The 18525-nt window shown below is 54.0% G+C and overlaps 1 protein-coding gene and 1 non-coding gene across 4 annotated transcripts in view; both read left to right on the forward strand.

Moving 5' to 3' along the window:
- The window catches only part of SPTBN2 (spectrin beta, non-erythrocytic 2), a 38562-nt gene that overhangs the window by 7369 nt on the left and 12668 nt on the right, over window positions 1–18525 (forward strand). For 2 of the 3 annotated variants that reach the window (XM_047879002.1, XM_047879000.1), the window contains exons 3-18: window positions 3225–3376; window positions 3825–3998; window positions 4821–4912; window positions 5072–5152; window positions 5478–5593; window positions 8124–8236; window positions 8371–8558; window positions 9809–9926; window positions 10516–10674; window positions 11004–11306; window positions 12580–12733; window positions 12989–13859; window positions 15620–15757; window positions 16133–16889; window positions 17768–17970; window positions 18354–18444. In XM_047879002.1, the coding sequence (XP_047734958.1) occupies window positions 3225–3376; window positions 3825–3998; window positions 4821–4912; window positions 5072–5152; window positions 5478–5593; window positions 8124–8236; window positions 8371–8558; window positions 9809–9926; window positions 10516–10674; window positions 11004–11306; window positions 12580–12733; window positions 12989–13859; window positions 15620–15757; window positions 16133–16889; window positions 17768–17970; window positions 18354–18444 (3710 nt within the window). Of the gene's footprint in view, window positions 1–789; window positions 1235–3224; window positions 3377–3824; window positions 3999–4820; window positions 4913–5071; window positions 5153–5477; window positions 5594–8123; window positions 8237–8370; window positions 8559–9808; window positions 9927–10515; window positions 10675–11003; window positions 11307–12579; window positions 12734–12988; window positions 13860–15619; window positions 15758–16132; window positions 16890–17767; window positions 17971–18353; window positions 18445–18525 lie in introns of those variants that run through there. The other variant, XM_047879001.1, reaches the window with a different exon arrangement.
- On the forward strand, window positions 11503–11575 carry TRNAK-CUU (transfer RNA lysine (anticodon CUU)). Its single transcript has one exon. It is a non-coding gene; the product is annotated as a tRNA-Lys (tRNA).

Here is an 18525-nt window from a genome sequence, read left to right on the forward strand (position 1 = left end):
TTTTGGATGCACGTTGCCTCTAGAACTGTCATGATGTCGGTGTGCACATGTCTTGTGCCACCCAGGACTGTTTCGATGTCTGTGCACACGACAGGTGATACCCAGGACCATCACCATGTTCACGCACACATGCCACCCGAGCTGTCATTTCTCCACCACCAAACCGGGCTCTCCCGAAGAGGCATCTCAGTATGGGCTTAGCCTAGCACTGCAGCTTGCACCTACTGGTGCAAATAAATACGGGATGAATGGAGACAGGAGAGAGGCAAGAGTAGGCTGTAAGGGGCAGGCGCTGAAGCCCAGAGAAAGGAAGGAAGAAGATCCGGCAGCCGTCCCTTTGGTGCTACGCACTGGGGACCTGGAATGGCCTGGCTGAGGAGGGCCTGGTGGGCCTAGCGGAAGGGAAGAGCCAGAACTGGAAGTGGTGACAAACAAGTAGGGAAGACACTAACACCTATTTCACAGATAAGGGGACTTGAGCAACCGCCTAAGCACAGAGCCTGGCACCTACTGAGCTGGTTTTGCCTCTTGGAGGATTTCTCTCTCTGCTCTGGGAGTTGGCGATTAAAGCTCATGTCCAGAAGGGGACTTCCCAGAGTCGCCCCAAGAGGGGCCAGCCTTGTTACACCTGCAAACCTTCGGGGGCCCACGCTGAGGCAGCCGGGGCGGTGGAGGGGGGGGGCGGGGGGTGGCCGAGGGCAGTTCCCCGCTCGCCCCGCAGGGCCCGGCCCGCCACAGCCGGCCGCGCTCCGCCTCCCGCCCCTCCCCCGGCACCGTCCGACCTGTTTGTCGGGAGCGGCCTCTGTCTCCTCTCGCTCGCAGCCGGGTCTGCTCCGTCGACTTGCCCCGGAGCTCAGGCGCCCAGACGGCCGGAACACCGTTTCCCCCGCTCGGCGACACGTTCACCACCTTTGAGCCAACTCCCTGACGGGAGCCCAGGCGCTCGGGGACCCCGGGTTCCGGGGGCGGGGGAGGGGAGCGGACCGGTGGCGCCCCGCGCGGCGCGGCCAGGGCATGGGCGCAGGGCCCCGGGCCGCGTGAGAGGCAGCGGGCGGCATGAATGGGAACGGAGTGAGCAGGGCGCACGGGCCCGGCCTGAACGGGGCGGGCGACTTTTACTATGAGGCCGTGGAAGGGGCGCAGAGCCCCGGGGGCCTCCTGCTGTCGCCAGCCGCCTTCATCAACCCCGCTCAGTACGCCAGCGTGCTGGAAGGCCGCTTCAAACAGCTTCAAGGTGAGCTGCCGGGCTGGGGGGGCACCGGGCGGGAGCAGCGGAGCAAAGCCCGAGTGGGACATGGTCCGTGCTCAGCCGACGATGTGCCGGGGGAGGAATTACAAGGGCCCACGAAAAACTTGGTACTGACAGAGTGGGGAAAGGCTTGGACGCCCTGGAAGAAGGGACAGTGAGCGTGTCGGCAGCGCACAGGAGGGCACCCAGGCAGTCCGCTGTGGCTGCTGAGGGTTTGGAGGTGAAGCACCTGCTGGGATAGCTGGAAGGAGAGAGGGTGGTGAGCGGGAAGGCTGAGCCACCTAGGGCTTGTCCCTGTTGCCGTGGGTTTCTGAGTGGGTGTCCCAAGGTGTGTGAGGGAGTGCATCAGACAGGCTCAGGTATATTCTGAGCAGGCATGTGTTCATGCGGGCATCAATATTTCAGTGTATTTTTGGAACCCACTGTGTTTTGGGGTGTCCGTGGGTGTTGTGGGCACCTTATGAAATTCTGCTTTGCCTCTGGTTCTTGGCTTTGCCCAGTTTTCTCCTAGCTGCCACTGTTTTCACGTCTTCCTCTCTTACCCTACCTGTGGGCCAAAATGGCCTCACCCCAGTGCACCTGGCATCAGGGCAGTCTCCACAGATCCAATGATGGCTGATGATCTGGGCAATCCCCAGCTCAGAAGGGGCCTGTGGACCCTGAAAGGAGGCCCACAGAGCAGGGGCCCATGGGTGCAGTTGTTAGGACCCCAAGGTTGGCCTGGGTAAGAGACAGAGGTTGGAGGTAAGAGACAGAAATAGACATGGGTGTGTTGTTATGTTTTATGGGTGAGGTGCCTAGGAATGTGAGACTCAGGGATGAGTCTTTTCAGTTTCTGAGATGCTGGTGCTGAGAAGGGAAACAAAAATGACTCTTCAGACCCTGGCCACTTGGGTTGGGTCCTCACACTAGGCTTCTCCAGGGGAAATGGGAAGAAATCCTCGTGGCCAGAGCAGCTCCCAATAGCCTGCACTTCTTCCCTCACTTTGTCATTTATAACGTTTAAAATTTTAACTTTTCTGCAGAACCTAAAAAGCATGTGTTTATCAGCAGCCCTTCTTGCAGACCAGGAAGCAAGGCATTTCCTCACCTTCTCTGAGATCTGCACCTAACTCTGCCTGAAGCTTCCCCCTGTGTTTCTTGGGCTCAGTGTTTTCCCTATTCCCAGCTTTCAAGATTGTTTTCCTTCTTTGCATTGGAATGTTGGTGTCCTGGGACAGGATCCCCTTTCAGCCAATCAAATGAACCCACCCCAGAAGTAGAGGAGCCTGTCTTTTCTTTAAATTATCCCAGGAGAGCAAGCTGACTCAGGAGGCTCGCAGCCTCTAATGTCATGTCCTTCTAATGACCACTTGGAAGAGCCGCTGCCGCTGCTGCTGCTGCTGCTGCTGCTGCTGCTGTAATTTAAGTCCACGCCCTTTCCTTTGTCCATCACCAAAGAGAACAGCCACACCTCCTGCTCGTCCTGGTTTTCCTTCGGGTTAGATCATGCCTGGATAACTGTAACTCATCAAGGAGTAACTCATCATGTGTGCCAAGCTTCTTACATACATTGTCTCATTTAATCAACGTAGTGACCCATTGAAGTAGAAAGTCGAGTAGTATGCCCGTTTTACAGATAAGGAAAGTGAGGCCCTGATGCAGTAACAGTGTTTCACCACTGTTACAGGACAGAGCCCTGGTCCCGGATCCTAGCCCTTCTCCGTATGTCTCACTGCCTCTAATTCCTTCCATCCTTTCTTCTCCAAGCCTGTTTTCTCATTTTTATTTTTTACCTTATGAGCTCATTCCATTTTCTTTATTTCCTGCTTTTAAGTTAGGGATTTTCATCTCAGGCACCTTCCTTCCTCTCCTGCATACCCGACCTCACTTCCAGTCTCTCAAGCACCCCCAGGCCCCTAACCCTGTCAACTGGTATTTAGAAGCAGGTGCTCTGTACTTGAAGGCTAGAAATGACCCCATATCGCTGCCACAGATGAGCGAGAAGCTGTGCAGAAGAAAACCGTCACCAAGTGGGTGAACTCACACCTGGCCCGGGTGACATGCCGGGTGGGAGACCTGTACAGCGACCTCCGGGATGGACGTAACCTCCTGAGGCTCCTCGAGGTGCTCTCAGGAGAGACACTGGTAAGCTGTGGTCATAGAGGAGGAGGGAGCCCGAAAAACAGTGGGCAAGGGGACAAACTCAGAGTTGCCCTTCGAGAGGAATGACAGCACAGAGTGGAAAGCAGTTGGCTGTTGTCTGCTCAGAGGATGGTTTCAGTTGGAGAGGCTTTGCTACATGGATTAAACAGGAGCATTGCTTCATGGAGACAGAAACAGTGGCCCCATTGAAAACATTTCTTTTCCCACCCACTCTGGGTGCAATTAATTCCCTTGGGAATCTTAATCTGCCCAAGCCTGATCTGGAACCTCAGCTTTGGCTGTGTGAACTTTGGCCCAGCCTTGAGGGCTGTCCCTGTGTTCCTGAGGGGGGTCATGGGGAAGGTGTGCAAAGGAGGGCCCTGGGAAGGCTAGGAGGGAAGGAGGAGGAGGCCCATGGATTCATGTCATTGTGTCCTCTGTCCCTCAACAGCCAAAGCCCACAAAAGGCCGCATGCGGATCCACTGCCTGGAGAACGTGGACAAGGCGCTACAGTTCCTGAAGGAGCAGAAAGTGCACTTGGAAAATATGGGCTCCCATGACATTGTGGACGGAAACCACCGTCTGACCCTTGGGCTGGTCTGGACCATCATCCTTCGATTCCAGGTACCCCACAGAGTGTCACGCAGAATGTGCTTCGCACATTGGTGCTGTACCGTGGACAGGCACTGCCAGTCCCTGGCATGATCGATATAAACAGGAAGGGTCTAGAACCGTGTATAGCACTTTGTTGGTTGCTGCGATATCCAGGCCCCAGATCAAGGGACTCTCCTCCTTAAACAGAGTAGAGACCAGTGTGGGTGTTGCCAAACTTCTGTGGCCAGTTCCCTGTGGCCCGGTTTGTTGACTGGTCACGTGTAGTACGACCACATGTTGGACCACAAGGGACTGGAGATTTTACAGACTGAACTTTCACCCCTGAAAGTTTAAGAACTGCATTTGGGGCCTGGTCATTGGTCCACTCCTCTGTCTCGAACTCTGCTTGCCTCCGTAAAACAGGCACCGTACTGTTCCTTATGCTCTGAGCACAGGCAGTCCAGTGTCCTAATGCCATCACAACTGTCCTGGTTGTCCCCTTTCTCCATGGGTGTAACCTTTTCAGCTCCTCCCAGCCCTGAGCAGAACTCCATCAGTGTCCCCTTTAAAACCCTGCTCTCAGGCACTCGTGGGTCCCCACCTGGAGGAGGCAGCAACCTTCGTTTTGAGGAACGTCCACTATTCTGACATCTTACCCCATCTTGATGCCTCAGATCCTTTTGAACCAATGTTTTGTGGTCACTCGCCTAGGAGGAACGGTCCCAGGCTCTGTTCCTGCACCCCTATCACAGGAGTCTAAAGAGCAGTTTCCTGCTGTACATTTCTGAGTATCTCCAATAACTCCAGGAGCCCCTGTTCAAAGAGTGAGGATCTTCTTTCTCTCCTTCTTAGATCCAGGACATCAGTGTGGAAACAGAAGACAACAAGGAGAAGAAGTCAGCCAAGGATGCCCTACTGCTGTGGTGCCAGATGAAGACCGCGGGGTGAGGCTGCCCAGGGACCATGGCCTTGGAGGGTTGGATGCACCAAGGCTGTGTGGTAAAGGAGGCCTGGGCTCCAGGACCCATTAGCTGGGGATCCATCGTTGAGTTGCAGACCCGGGCTAGGCCCTACTTACCATTTGTCCCGGTCTCTGTATATAGGTATCCCAATGTCAACGTGCACAACTTCACCACCAGCTGGAGAGATGGTCTGGCCTTCAACGCCATCGTGCATAAACACCGGTGAGGAGCCAGGGTTAGCGAGCCCACCCGAGCTGCCGGGTTGGTTAATGGCCTAGGGGCACACACACGCACAAACAGTGAGATGGGCCACCCGGCAGTTATGAGGAATGAACATTCAGAGAAGAGCTGGGATGTGGGGGCAACACGATGCACAGAGGGCAGGGATGGGAGCCGAGATGGGGAGGGATGGGTGGGTGTGGGTTTAGGGTCCTTGGTTCTGGACAAAATGGAGTTGGTGACAAGGTTAAAGAATAGGGGTAGCTTTACTTTTCCTCTTTAGGAGCTCCTGTGGCCCCAATGCCTTCTATATTCCCCCTTGTTGCAGGCCGGATCTGCTGGATTTTGAGTCACTGAAGAAGTGCAATGCACACTACAATCTGCAAAACGCTTTCAATCTGGCCGAGAAGGAGCTGGGGCTCACGAAACTGCTGGATCCTGAAGGTGGGGCAGAGGGATCTACCAAAGACACTGCGGGATAGAGATAGAAGGCAGATGATGAGTGGGCACCTGGGGCTGGCAGAGGGGTGGGGTATGTGCATGGGAGGTGACTGCTAATGGATATGGGGTTTCCTTTGGGGGGTGATGTTCCAGAATAGATAGTGGTGAGGGCTGCACGTCCTTGTGAATATACTAAAAACTGCTGAATAGTATACTTAATTTTTAATTTTTTTTTAATGTTTATTTTTGGAGGAGAGAGAGAGAGAGAGAGAGAGAGACAGAGCATGAGCTGGGGAGGGGCAGAGAGAGAAGGAGACACAGAATTTGAAGCAGACTCTGGGCTCTGAGCTGTCAACACAGAGCCCAACGCAGGCTCGAACTCACAAGCTATGCCACCATGACCTGAGCAGAAGTCGGGCACTTAACCGACTGAGTCACCTAGGCGCCCCATGAATAGTATACTTTATTTTTTTTATTTAAAAAAAATTTTTTTATGTTTATTTTTGAGACAGAGAGATAGACAGAGTGCGAGCAGGGGAGGGGCAGAGAGAGAGAGGGAGACACAGATCTGAAGCAGGCTCCAGGCTCTGAGCTGTCAGCACAGAGCCCGCCGCGGGGCTCGAACTCACGAACGGTGAGATCATGACCTGAGCTGAAGTCGGACACTTAACTGACTGAGCCACCCAGGCGCCCCTGAATAGTATACTTTAAAAGGGTGAATTTTATGGTATGAGAATTATATCTCAATTAAAAAAAAAAAAAAAAAGCTGTGGGAAGAGGTGCCACCCTGTGGCAGAAAGAGCCCTAGGCTACATACAGTTCCATCCCAGCCCCACCATGGACCAGCTCTAGAGCCAGTCACTTAGCCTCTCTGTGGCTTAGTTTCCTCATCTCTAATATGGGAAGATTGGTCTATGTGGTCTCTAAGGCCCTTCTCATTCTAAAATTCTAGGGTTCTAAATAAAGCTGCATGACCTTTTTTTGAAAAAATTTTTAATGTTTATTTTTGAGAGAGAGAGAGAGAGAGACAGAGTGTGAGCAGGGGAGGGGCAGAGAGAGAGGGAGACACAGAATCCGAAGCAGGCTCCAGGCTCTGAGCTGTCAGCACAGAGCCCAACGCGGGGCTCAAACCCACAGACTGCAAGATCATGACCTGAGCTGAAGTTGGATGCTTAACCGACTAAGCGACCCCAGCGCCCCTAAGCCGCATGACCTTGAGGACTCACCAAACGTGGGCCTTACAGTCAGCAGCCCCTGCTGACTGGCCTCTGTGGTTCTGACATTAACACTGGTGAGACTGGCCATAGCCACCAGGCCTTTATTTGGTACTTGACACTGGACTTGATGTTTCAATTGATTTAATCCTCACAACACCCCCTTGAAATCAGTACTGTTATTATTCTCCATTTGTGGAGGAGAAGATGGGGACCTATAACAGGGTTAAGTGACTTTCCCAAGGTCATACAGCTGGTGGAGCAGAGAGTCAAACTCCAGACCTGTTTGCTCAGCCACATCTGGGAGAGCAGAGAACAGTCTTGGTGCCTCCAGGAAAGGGAGGCAGAGAAGGGCCAAGGGGCTTCCCAGCTGGAAATGCCCCTTCTTAAACTCCCTGGGCAGACTTGGGTCTCGGTTGTTTTCTCCCTGTTTTCCATCCCACCATAGCCCCATCTCAGTCCCTCTCAGTCCAGAGTGACAACAGCTAACTGGTGTTAGAGGGAGGGCAAATGTAGGATCCTGGGAGAGCATTGGAGAAGCACAGCTATGATAAAGAACATTTATGCAAAGCTAAGTATCCTGTAACTTGACGAGGTGATTCCAGTGGTTCCTGCCTGCCTGTGAGCTTTCAGAAGTGGTCAAAGGGCTGCTGGTCCTCTAGTCTTCCCTTTAGGCAGGATGGAGTCTGCCTAATAGAACCCAGGGATTTCAAGTCCTAGTCAGCCTTCGCCCTTGTGGTAGAAGCTGATTTGCCTCAAGGACATTCACCTCCTTGGACCCATAGCTCAACTTTGGGATTGAGGTCGAAAATAGCCGTGACCATGCCCCAAGATGGCCCTGAGAACTGCTGGGGCTCACTGAGCCTGTCCCTCTGAACATCCTGGGTGCAGGAAGCTTACTTTGTACCCTCCGTCTTGCTGCCCCTGAATCCATTGACTTCTTAGACATCTTTCCAGTTCTTAAGTACAAGATCCACCCCCAGACAGGAATTTCTTTCCTTACCTTTCTTCCCCTAAACAACTAACTTTGGTCTCCACTGGAAACAGTGGGTAAAAACCTCCTTGGGCTTCTGAATTTTATCCTCTGCTTGTTTCTAGGAGGGAAAAAAAAAAAGCTTAGCTTTTGCATGCCCTTTTAGTCCAAAGGATTTATTTGTCATTTTGTACTGAGAGGTACTGGAAAGAGGTCAGTCTTGGAGGGTTGGGGATGGGGTGAGGCTGGGACTGGGGTGAGTGATTCAAGCTGCAGGTGGATTTCTGGGAGGCAGGTTCCTAATCTCTAAGCATACATGACTGACCTGGGCGATCCTTTTTCTCAGATGTGAATGTGGACCAGCCAGATGAGAAATCAATCATTACTTACGTGGCTACTTACTACCACTACTTCTCCAAGATGAAGGCCCTGGCTGTGGAAGGCAAAAGGATTGGCAAGGTATTCCCCACCACGGGGCGGTCAGCGCAGAGGTCTGGCCTGGAGGTCTCCCTCCCCTAAAGCAGAGACAGGGCGGAGCTGTGGGCCTGGGCCAGGGACCCCATGGGCAGGCCCCCCATGTCGCTGTCTCGCAGGTGCTGGACCATGCCATGGAGGCAGAGCGCCTGGTAGAGAAGTACGAGTCCCTGGCCTCAGAACTGCTGCAGTGGATTGAGCAAACAATTGTGACCCTCAACGACCGGCAGCTGGCCAACTCCCTGAGCGGGGTCCAGAACCAGCTACAGTCCTTCAATTCCTACCGCACGGTGGAGAAGCCACCCAAGTAGGTGCCTGGGGACCACCCCCTGCAGCAGCATGCCTGCCCTGAGCCGTGCTCATGGGAGAAGGAGCCTAAATTAGGGGGGGCCTTTGGGGAGGGAAATTTGGCAGGACATAAATGCAGCGAAGGCTCATGTCTCCCAGCTCAAAGTGCCAGAAGCAATTCCAATATAAAATTTTTAAATGATTATCTGTTTTTTAAAGATCATGCTGTAGGAATGCTTGTGGCAGTCGAGTCAGTGCAATCCACTCGGATAAGATTACTGGCTGGGTGTTGCAGAACCCTATTCCAGCTCAGGGCCAGGGGGACCGGATCTGACAGGAGGGTCATAACCAACAACACGGGTGTGCGACTGGTGACTTACACGTTGCAAAGGTTCTTACTGTTTACCTATATTAGAAATTGGCTTTTTTTCAAGTGCAGAATTGCCATTAGGCAGTTCTATACCGTGCATGCTAAACCTTCTGTTTTCCTGTTTTTGAGCTTTTTCGGAGTTAATGTGTTTCAGCTCCAGAGCGAACACTGATCCAGCAAACATCTGTTCCTACACATTCCAAGAATGATTTAAGGTGTGCCCTTTGACCCAGAAAGGCCTCTTCTGGGCATTGAACAAAGATATAGCTTCCAGGATGTTCACTAACCTGACCTTTGTAAAAGCAAAATGAGTCATGGGATAGCCACTGAAATTAATGTTGAAGAGCTGCATTTGTTGACATGAAAAGACGTTCGTGAAAAATAGGTGAAGAAGCCGTTTACAAAACTGCTTATTCGTAGACAGCAGGGAGCAAACGGCGAAATGTTCAGGTTCAAAGTACCTGAGTTCAAATCCTGGTTTTGCCATCAAGCAGTCCTGAGCATTGGGCATCTTACTGAGCCTCTCTGTGCCTGTTTTCTCATCTGGAAAATGGGGATAATAAGAGAACGCGGATAATAGTAAGAACCAAATGAGAGGGCCTGGCTCACAGTGGGGGGGGTCCTTGGCCAACATTAGGTGTGGTTCTGATATGATCCCATCTGTGTACAAAAAAAAGAAGAGGAAGCACATGCCTGCCAAAGGGCAACCGGTCGTTTCTGTATGGGTTTCATTTGCTCTAAAATTATGTTCTTTTTGCCTACCAATATTTTCTGGCCTTTGCACTGAAACCATGCACTGCTTTCATGAGAAGAAAAGCAACCCAGGACACTTTATTTTGAGATGTAAAGGGATCCTGTGCCTAAGTGGCCCCTGACCCCAACCTGGCCTCCTACCTCAGGTTCACCGAGAAGGGGAATTTGGAAGTTCTGCTCTTCACCATCCAGAGCAAGCTGCGGGCCAACAATCAGAAGGTCTATACGCCCCGCGAGGGCCGGCTCATCTCTGACATCAACAAGGTGCACGGCCTCCCTTCCTGTCCCACCGATGTCCCATCCCTGGCACCAGCCCCCACTACCCCAACTGGAACACTTGTCCAGGCTCCCCACGGTCCTCCCCGGTACAGATATGACTCACACATCCTCCTGTGCATCCTGCACATCCCCCCTTCCTCCTCCGTCTGTCTCTCCGTGCAAGTGCACATAATAAAATTACACCCTAGTTCCTTATCTTGTTCAGCATACCCCGAGTTCGCTGTCTCTACTTTTTTTTTTCTTCACAATGTCGTGAGATTAATGTAAGTAATAGGGTTCACCTGCGGTCCCACCACCACAAACAAATCCAGTGGTCTCCACCGTTCCCTGTCCCTTTCCAGTCCTCATCCACAAGCAGATGAGCTCTCACGCAGCTCCGTGGCACTCACGTCGTCCCACTTCTCATACTTCCACGCACAAATGTCTAACCAACTACATTCCACAGACCCAGCAGACTGAGCTTCCGTGGGATTCGTAGTGGGATTCATAGTGTGCCCTCGGTCCTGACGATCCCTCCCCACCCTCACTTCCTGAGCCCTGGTTCTTTTGCACCAATCCCGTCCCCACCTCGCAGGCTTGGGAGCGGCTGGAGAAAGCTGAGCATGAGCGTGAGCTGGCCCTGCGCACCGAGCTGATCCGCCAGGAGAAGCTGGAGCAGCTGGCCGCCCGCTTCGACCGCAAGGCCGCCATGCGGGAGACCTGGCTTAGTGAGAACCAGCGCCTTGTGTCCCAGGTAAAACACAGGGGGCTCTTGGCCTGTGTAGGCTGGGCAGGAGAAATGGGAGAGTGAGTGGTAGATTAGGAGCCCTGCAACATGGGGAGCTAATGAAACCAGGAATCCATCGCACGGATAAGAAGACCAGGAATCCCTGGAACGGGGGGCCAGAGGCTTGCACTGGAGAAAGGGTTAGTGAGATAGGATGGGATAGGATAGGGACGAGACAGAGCCACCTTGCAAAGTTGACATCTTGCAGTGGAAGCCCTCTGGGGAGCAGAAGGGACCGGCGAGCAGAGGTGGTGGCCCTGAGCTCCTCAACTTCCCCTGCCTGCCCTCTGCCTCAGGACAACTTTGGGCTGGAGCTGGCGGCCGTCGAGGCAGCAGTGCGGAAACACGAGGCCATTGAGACGGACATCGTGGCCTACAGTGGTCGGGTGCAGGCTGTGGATGCCGTAGCCGCGGAACTGGCCGCCGAGCGCTACCACGACATCAAGCGCATTGCCGCACGGCAGCACAACGTGGCGCGGCTCTGGGACTTCCTGCGGCAGATGGTGGCAGCCCGGCGGGAGCGGCTCCTCCTCAACCTGGAGCTGCAGAAGGTGTTTCAAGACCTGCTCTACCTCATGGACTGGATGGAAGAGATGAAGGTAGCAGCGGGCTGGGGGTGAAGATGAGCAGGGCAGTGACAGCGTGACTGGGGACCTGTTCCCTTGGCGCATCTTGGTGGAGTATGTCTCAGTGCAGGGCCCTGACCCCTATTCAGGTGCACAGAGCAAACAGGGCCCCGTCTGCGCGGGGCTCACATTCTGGTGGGAGGAGGCTGATGATAAAACCCACGGACTCGCCTGGTTGGCTCAGTCGGTAGAGCATGTGACTCTTGACCTCAGGGTCATGGGTTCGAGCCCCACATCGGGCATGGAGCCTACTTAAAACAAAACAAAGCAAAACAAAAAGCAAAACACTCCACGAGCCTATCAAGAAACAAAATAGCAGGTGGACATAAAGCCCACGAGGAAACTGAACAGGGTCATGTTATAAACTGGTCCAGGAAGGCATCTGAGAAGATGCCATTGCAGAATAACTGAAGGAGCCAGCACAGGGAGATGGGAGCAGGCACTGTTTCAGGCAGAAGGAACAGCCTTGGACCTGCACAGGCGTGCCGTGGTCAGCGAGAGCAGGAGGGCAGTGGCTGAGATAAGGGTGGAAGCAGCCAGCTCACCCAGGGCCTTCCTGGCCTGCTCAGGGGGATGAGTTTTGTTCAAAGTCATATGAAGCACTGAGAATGATTGGAAGGTTTTGGAAAGGAGAGACACGATTCTGCCTTAACGTTCTTAGAGGTCACCTTGACCATGAGATGAAGGAGGACCGTGGGGAGCTAGAGTGGGAGCCAAGGGGCCAGTTAGAGGTGGTGTAGTGACCTGTGCAAGGGATGGGGATGAGGCTGGGTCTGGAGAGACACTGAAGTTGCTGGGGTGCTGGGGACTAAGCCATGACCGCAGGAGGGTGGCAAGAATCTGGGTCTGAGAAGATGAGTCAGAACAGAGATTTCAGGAGCAAGGGTTAGTAAGAAAGTCGTTCCACAGGAGGGGAGTTGAGTACAAAATGGCCAGGGAGCTGAACAGAGCTGGGGTGTCACTGTGTGTGTGTGTGTGTGTGTGTGAGAGAGAGAGAGACAGAGAGACAGAGAGACAGAGAGACAGAGAGAGAGAGAGAGAGAGAGCTGTCGCACATGAGCAGGTGTGCTCATCTGAGTGTGACACCCAGAGCCCCCCCACAGAGGGGGTTAGGAGGTTCCGTGGATCCAGGAAAAGGGAGCAAGATTAGCCCGGTGTGTGTGGCAGGACTGAAAGAGGGCTGGCGGGGGTGGGTGGGTCCTGGGTGGCCCTCGGAGAGCCATGGGCATGCCACCTGTCCTGGCAGGGCCGGCTGCAGTCTCACGACCTGGGCAAGCACCTGGCTGGAGTGGAGGACCTGCTGCAGCTGCACGAGCTGGTGGAGGCAGACATCGCTGTGCAGGCTGAGAGGGTGCGGGCCGTGAGCGCCTCTGCACTGCGCTTCTGTGACCCAGGGAAAGGTGAACACGGGGTGGTGGGGGGAGCGGAGAAGGGGAGGGAGGGTCTGGGGAGGAGAACATTAAGAACGGAAGCAGCAAGGTCAGGGAAAACCAGGGACAGGAAGGATGAGGGGTGGATGGTAGGTGACTGAGCTAGGGAGGGAGCCCTGAGAGCTGGGGGGCGGGGGGGGGGGGTGGAGATTTGTAACCATGGATGGGTAGAGGCCGCAGGGTGGCTGAGTCACAGCTCTCAACCCTCCACTCTGACCTTTTCAGAGTACAAGCCGTGCGACCCACAGCTGGTGTCAGAGCGGGTGGCCTCCCTGGAGCAGAGCTACGAGGCGCTGTGCGAGTTAGCAGCGGCCCGGCGGGCCCGCCTGGAGGAGTCCCGACGCCTCTGGCGCTTCCTCTGGGAGGTGGGTGAGGCCGAGGCTTGGGTTCGGGAGCAGCAGCACCTGCTGGCCTCAGCAGAAACTGGCCGGGACCTGACCGGCGTCCTCCGCCTGCTCAACAAACACACAGCCCTGCGAGGCGAGATGAGCGGCCGGCTAGGGCCCTTGAAGCTTACGCTGGAGCAGGGCCAGCAGTTAGTTGCGGAGGGCCATCCCGGGGCGGGCCAGGCCGCCGCCCGCACAGCCGAGCTGCAAGCACAGTGGGAGCGGCTGGAGGCCCTGGCAGAGGAGCGTGCTCAGCGGCTTGCCCAGGCCGCCAGCCTCTACCAGTTCCAGGCAGACGCAAACGACATGGAGGCCTGGCTGGTGGACGCGCTGCGCCTGGTGTCCAGCCCCGAGCTGGGGCACGACGAGTTCTCCACGCAGGCCCTGGCCCGACAGCATCGGGCCCTGGAGGAGGAGATCCGGAGCCACCGGCCAGCCCTGGATGCCCTGAGGGAACAGGCCGCAGCCCTGCCTCCTGCACTGAGCCGCACGCCCGAGGGGCAGGGCAGGGTGCCCACGCTGGAGCGGCACTACGAGGAGCTGCAGGCCCGGGCAGGCGAACGAGCGCGGGCCCTGGAGGCAGCCCTGGCGCTCTACACCATGCTCAGCGAGGCCGGGGCCTGTGGGCTGTGGGTGGAGGAGAAGGAGCAGTGGCTCAATGGGCTGGCCCTGCCCGAGCGCCTGGAGGACCTGGAGGTTGTGCAGCAAAGGTAGGCCCCCTGCTGGCTCCCTCGGGGAAGGCCTTGCGAGCTGGGAGGCCAGCGTGTGGGTGGCGGGCCCTGCCATAAGCTGTCTGCTCTTGCTACAACCCTTGAGTCTTAACGATTGTGTTTTCATTTTAATGAAAAATATTTTCAGAGAAAACATTAGGGGCCCCTGGGTGGCTCGGTGGGTTAAGAGTTCCAACTGTTGGTTTCAGCTAAGGTCATGATTTCATGGTTTGTGGGTTCGGGCCTCACATCGGGCTCCGTGCTGACAGTGTGGAGCCTGCTTCGGATTCTCTCTCTCTCTCTGCCCCTCCCCAGCTCTCTCTGTCTCTCTCTCAAAAATAAATAAACTTTAAAAAGTTTTTTTAAAGAAGAAAATGTTATACAGCAAGCTCCTATATACCCAATCATCCAGATTCAATAATTGTCAGTACCTTTCTATATTTGGTTATTTTTCCTTTTCTTAAAAAAATTTTTTTTCGCGTTTATTTTTGAGAGAGAGAAAGAGAGCACAAGCAGGGGAGGGGCAGAGAGAGAGGGAGACACAGAATCCGAAGTAGGCTCCAGGCTCCGAGCTTTCAGCTCAGAGCCTGACGCGGGGCTCGAACTCAGGAACTGTGAGATTATGACCTGAGCTGAAGTCAGACGCTCAACCAACTGAGCCACCCAGGCGCCCTTTTCCTTTTAAAAGTTAGCAAATCCCCACATTATCATTTTCACTTCTACATTCTTCAGGATGTGTCCTCTAACATATGAAGAAGTATTCCAAAATAGAGTAAATTATTTTTTAATTGCATGTGTGGACTTAAAAGAGCTGAGGCTTTGATGTTACAAACCTTCAGGCAGATACACTGATTAACCTCTTATGAAGTAGGTTTACTTACAGAATAATACATCTCAAAATCATTTAGAAAGGACATTTTTCTTACAGAACCACAATACCATTCTCACATAGAACAGAACCAGCAATTCCTTGATGTCTGTTACTCATTCCATAATCAAATTTCCTGGTGGCTTAAAAAATGTATTCAAAGATTTTTTTTTCTTGGTTTTCAAGATATTCTATGACAGAGATCAGCAAACTACAATCCTGGGGCCAAATCCAGCCTGCTGCCTGTTTTTTTAAAATAAAGCTTTATTGGAACAGAGCCATGCTCATTCGTTGTTTACGTATGGTCCCTGGCTGCTTTTACTTTTTTGTATTGCTCTACAATAGCAGAGCTAAATTCTCTTGACTGGGATCTTATGGCCCAAAGGCCTAAAACACTTGCTATTTGGCCCCTTACAGAAAATGTTTGCAGACTCTGTGAGAATATCCAACGCCCCTAGGAGAAGTTATGCTTCACATCTTTATCATGCAAACAAATTTTTGGTTGTCAATTCATTTTTTAATACATGTTAATAGGAGGGGACCCAGGTAGGCAGCAAAGGGGTTCCAGGAAGAATGGGGAGGTTCCCATAAAGGGTGAAGCCCTGGGCCAGGAATTTGTTTGGCTCGTGCAACTGTTCGTGACATTCCCTTTCATCATCTCCTTGATTAACTCCAGAGGGGATTGCTTTTCTACTTGCTTGGGGGGAACTGAGGCTCCCCACTTGAGCCACAGATGCTGCAGGTATTATACGTGAAGCTGTGCAGAGGCTCCTGAAGATCAGCCTCGGGTGGACAGAGAGGAAGTTTGCCTGGGCATCCGGGGGAGATGGGCTGGTGCACCACCGCTCCCACAATCCACAGCCACCGCTTCCACCCTCTTCCACCCTCTCAGGTTCGAGACCCTGGAGCCTGAAATGAACGCCCTTGCAGCACGGATTACTGCTGTGAATGACATTGCGGAGCAGTTGCTGAAGGCCAAACCCCCGGGCAAGGACAGTATCATCAATACCCAGAAGCAGCTCAACCACAGGTGGGGTTGGGGAGGGCAACCCAGAAAGGATGCAGCAGACAGGGATGGCAGCCAGAGGGAGTTCTGTAGGGCATGGAATGGATGCTAAAAACGAGGAAGGAAGGTCATCTGGAACACGTTATGGGGCAGAGGCGGGAAATGTTGAGACAAATGAAGGGGGTAAAGGTAATCCGAAAGGACTTGTGCCTGGACAGGGAGCAATCGAGGGGTCGGGAGGGTGAGCGAGGAGCAGCCTCTTTAACAAGCAGAAGCAGGTGGAGGACTATGCCAGAGGAGAGAGAGGCAAGGAAGAAGCTTCCAATGGGGCAGGAAAATACCTAAATGGGGCAGGAAAGCCGAGCAGCTCTAGACACCAGGCCCTCCTTCTACTGTCAGGTGGCAGCAGTTTAGGACCCTGGCAGACGGCAAGAAGGCGGCCCTGACATCGGCCCTGAGCATCCAGAACTACCACTTAGAGTGCACAGAGACCCAGGCCTGGATGAGAGAAAAGACCAAAGTCATCGAGTCCACCCAGGGCCTGGGCAATGACCTGGCCGGGGTGCTGGCACTGCAGCGGAAGCTGGCCGGCACCGAGCGGGACCTGGAGGCCATCGCCGCTCGGGTGGGCGAACTGACTCGAGAGGCAAATGCCCTGGCTGCTGGCCACCCCGCCCAAGCCCCTGCCATCAATGCCCGGCTTGGAGAGGTGCAAGCTGGCTGGGAAGACCTAAGGGCCACCATGCGACGGCGAGAAGAATCACTGGGTGAGGCGCGGCGGCTGCAGGACTTCCTGCGCAGCTTAGATGACTTCCAGGCTTGGCTCGGTCGCACGCAGACCTCTGTGGCCTCTGAAGAAGGGCCGGCTACCCTGCCTGAGGCAGAGGCCCTCCTGGCCCAACACGCAGCCCTGCGGGGAGAGGTGGAGCGGGCCCGGGGCGAGTACAGCCGGCTCCGGGCCCTGGGTGAGGAGGTGACCCGGGACCAGGCTGATCCGCAGTGCCTCTTCCTACGGCAGCGACTCGAAGCCCTGGGAACCGGCTGGGAGGAGCTGGGCCGCATGTGGGAGAGCCGGCAAGGCCGTCTGGCCCAGGCCCATGGCTTCCAAGGTTTCCTGCGGGATGCTCGCCAGGCCGAAGGTGTGCTCAGCAGCCAGGTAAGAGCCCTGGGACACAAAGTCCCACCCAGGAAGAGAGGGAACTAGGGGTGGAGAAGTGTGGAGGAGAGAAGTGGGTGGGGAGGAAATGGCAGTGAGGGAGTAGTTGAAGAACCAGGATGGACAGAGAGGGCATGTTAGAAGAATATGGGCGGGGCGCCTGGATGGCTGGGTTGGTGAAGCGTCTGACTCTTGGTTTCGACTCAGGTCATGATCTCACGGTTGATGGATTTGAGCCCCTCCCTCAGGCTCTGCGCTGACAGCATGCTGCCTGCTTGGGATTCTCTCTCTCCCTGCTCTCTCTGCCCCTCACTCACTCATTCTCTTTCTCTCAAGATAAATAAACATCCCAAAAAAAGTTGATTTAAAAAAAAAAGAAAAATGTGGGAGTAAAACAAACAAACAAACAAACAAACAAACAAAGATGTAGATACCTGGCTGGCTCATTCAGTAGAACATGCGACTCTTGATCTCAGGGTCGTGAGCTCAAGTCTCACATAGGGTTAGAGCTTACTTAAAAAAAAAACAACAACAAAAAAAGGTTAAACAGAATAAAAAGATGTCGGTATAACTTACCAAAACTGGCTTGAGAAGAAATAGAAAACCTGACCTGCCACGTCAGTGTTAAATATGTGGCCAGAAAGAAGATAAAACGGGACTTGGGCTATTAGGGTCCTCCTGCCTAGCTCCCTTGTAACTTTGCAAGACTGCAGCATAATCAGGCACCCCTCACCCCTCCACTCTGTCTTCAGAGCCAGGCTGTCTCCTCTCCTCTCCCCACCTGGCCTCCATGTCTGATATGTCCTTTCAGGAAGTCCCTTCTGAAAAGTTGACAAGTGCTTTTGAGAAGTGAGCTCCGTACCTCTCCTCCCACACAGGAATACGTTTTGTCCCACACGGAGATGCCGGGGACACTCCAAGCTGCTGATGCCACCATAAAAAAACTGGAAGACTTCATGAGCACCATGGATGCCAACGGAGAGCGGATCCGCGGGCTACTGGAGGCTGGGCGCCAGCTGGTGTCTGAAGGCAACATCCATGCCGAGAAGATCCAGGAGAAGGCTGACTCCATCGAGAGGAGGTATGGTAAAGACAGTGGGTAAATGAGAGGCCCAAGGGGGAAGTGAGCGAAAACAGCATGGCCTGTTTCATTGAGGAAGAAGCTGGAGAACGCAGCACAGGCAGACAGATGGTGGTGGGGGCTGACAAACAGTAGAGGAGGAAGAACTAAGTGGTTGGAGAGAGACTAAGCCAGGAGCTGGGAAGCCCTGCCTCCCCCACACCAGGGGAGATGAAGGCCACTGGAGTCGCTGGATGCTGGACATCAGGATCCCTGGATTGTCTTGCAGTGCTCCCGGAAGGCATTGTCCCCATAACAAGAGGACTGAAGGCTTCTAGGTTAGTTAGAGGGCCATAACCCTTTGACAGCAAGTTCAAGGGTCTCACAAGAGACTGTCATTACAGACACAAGAAGAATCAAGAAGCCGTGCAACAGCTCTTGGGCCGTCTTCGGGACAACCGAGAGCAGCAGCATTTCCTACAAGACTGTCACGAGGTGAGGCTCTTGGTACCCCCATGTCCCCTCCGACATTCCCTAGCCATCCCTTTGATAAAACGCCCTGGCTCTCTGAGCCTA

This window comes from Prionailurus viverrinus, chromosome D1 (genome assembly GCF_022837055.1).
Source record: "Prionailurus viverrinus isolate Anna chromosome D1, UM_Priviv_1.0, whole genome shotgun sequence".
NCBI lineage: Eukaryota > Metazoa > Chordata > Mammalia > Carnivora > Felidae > Prionailurus > Prionailurus viverrinus.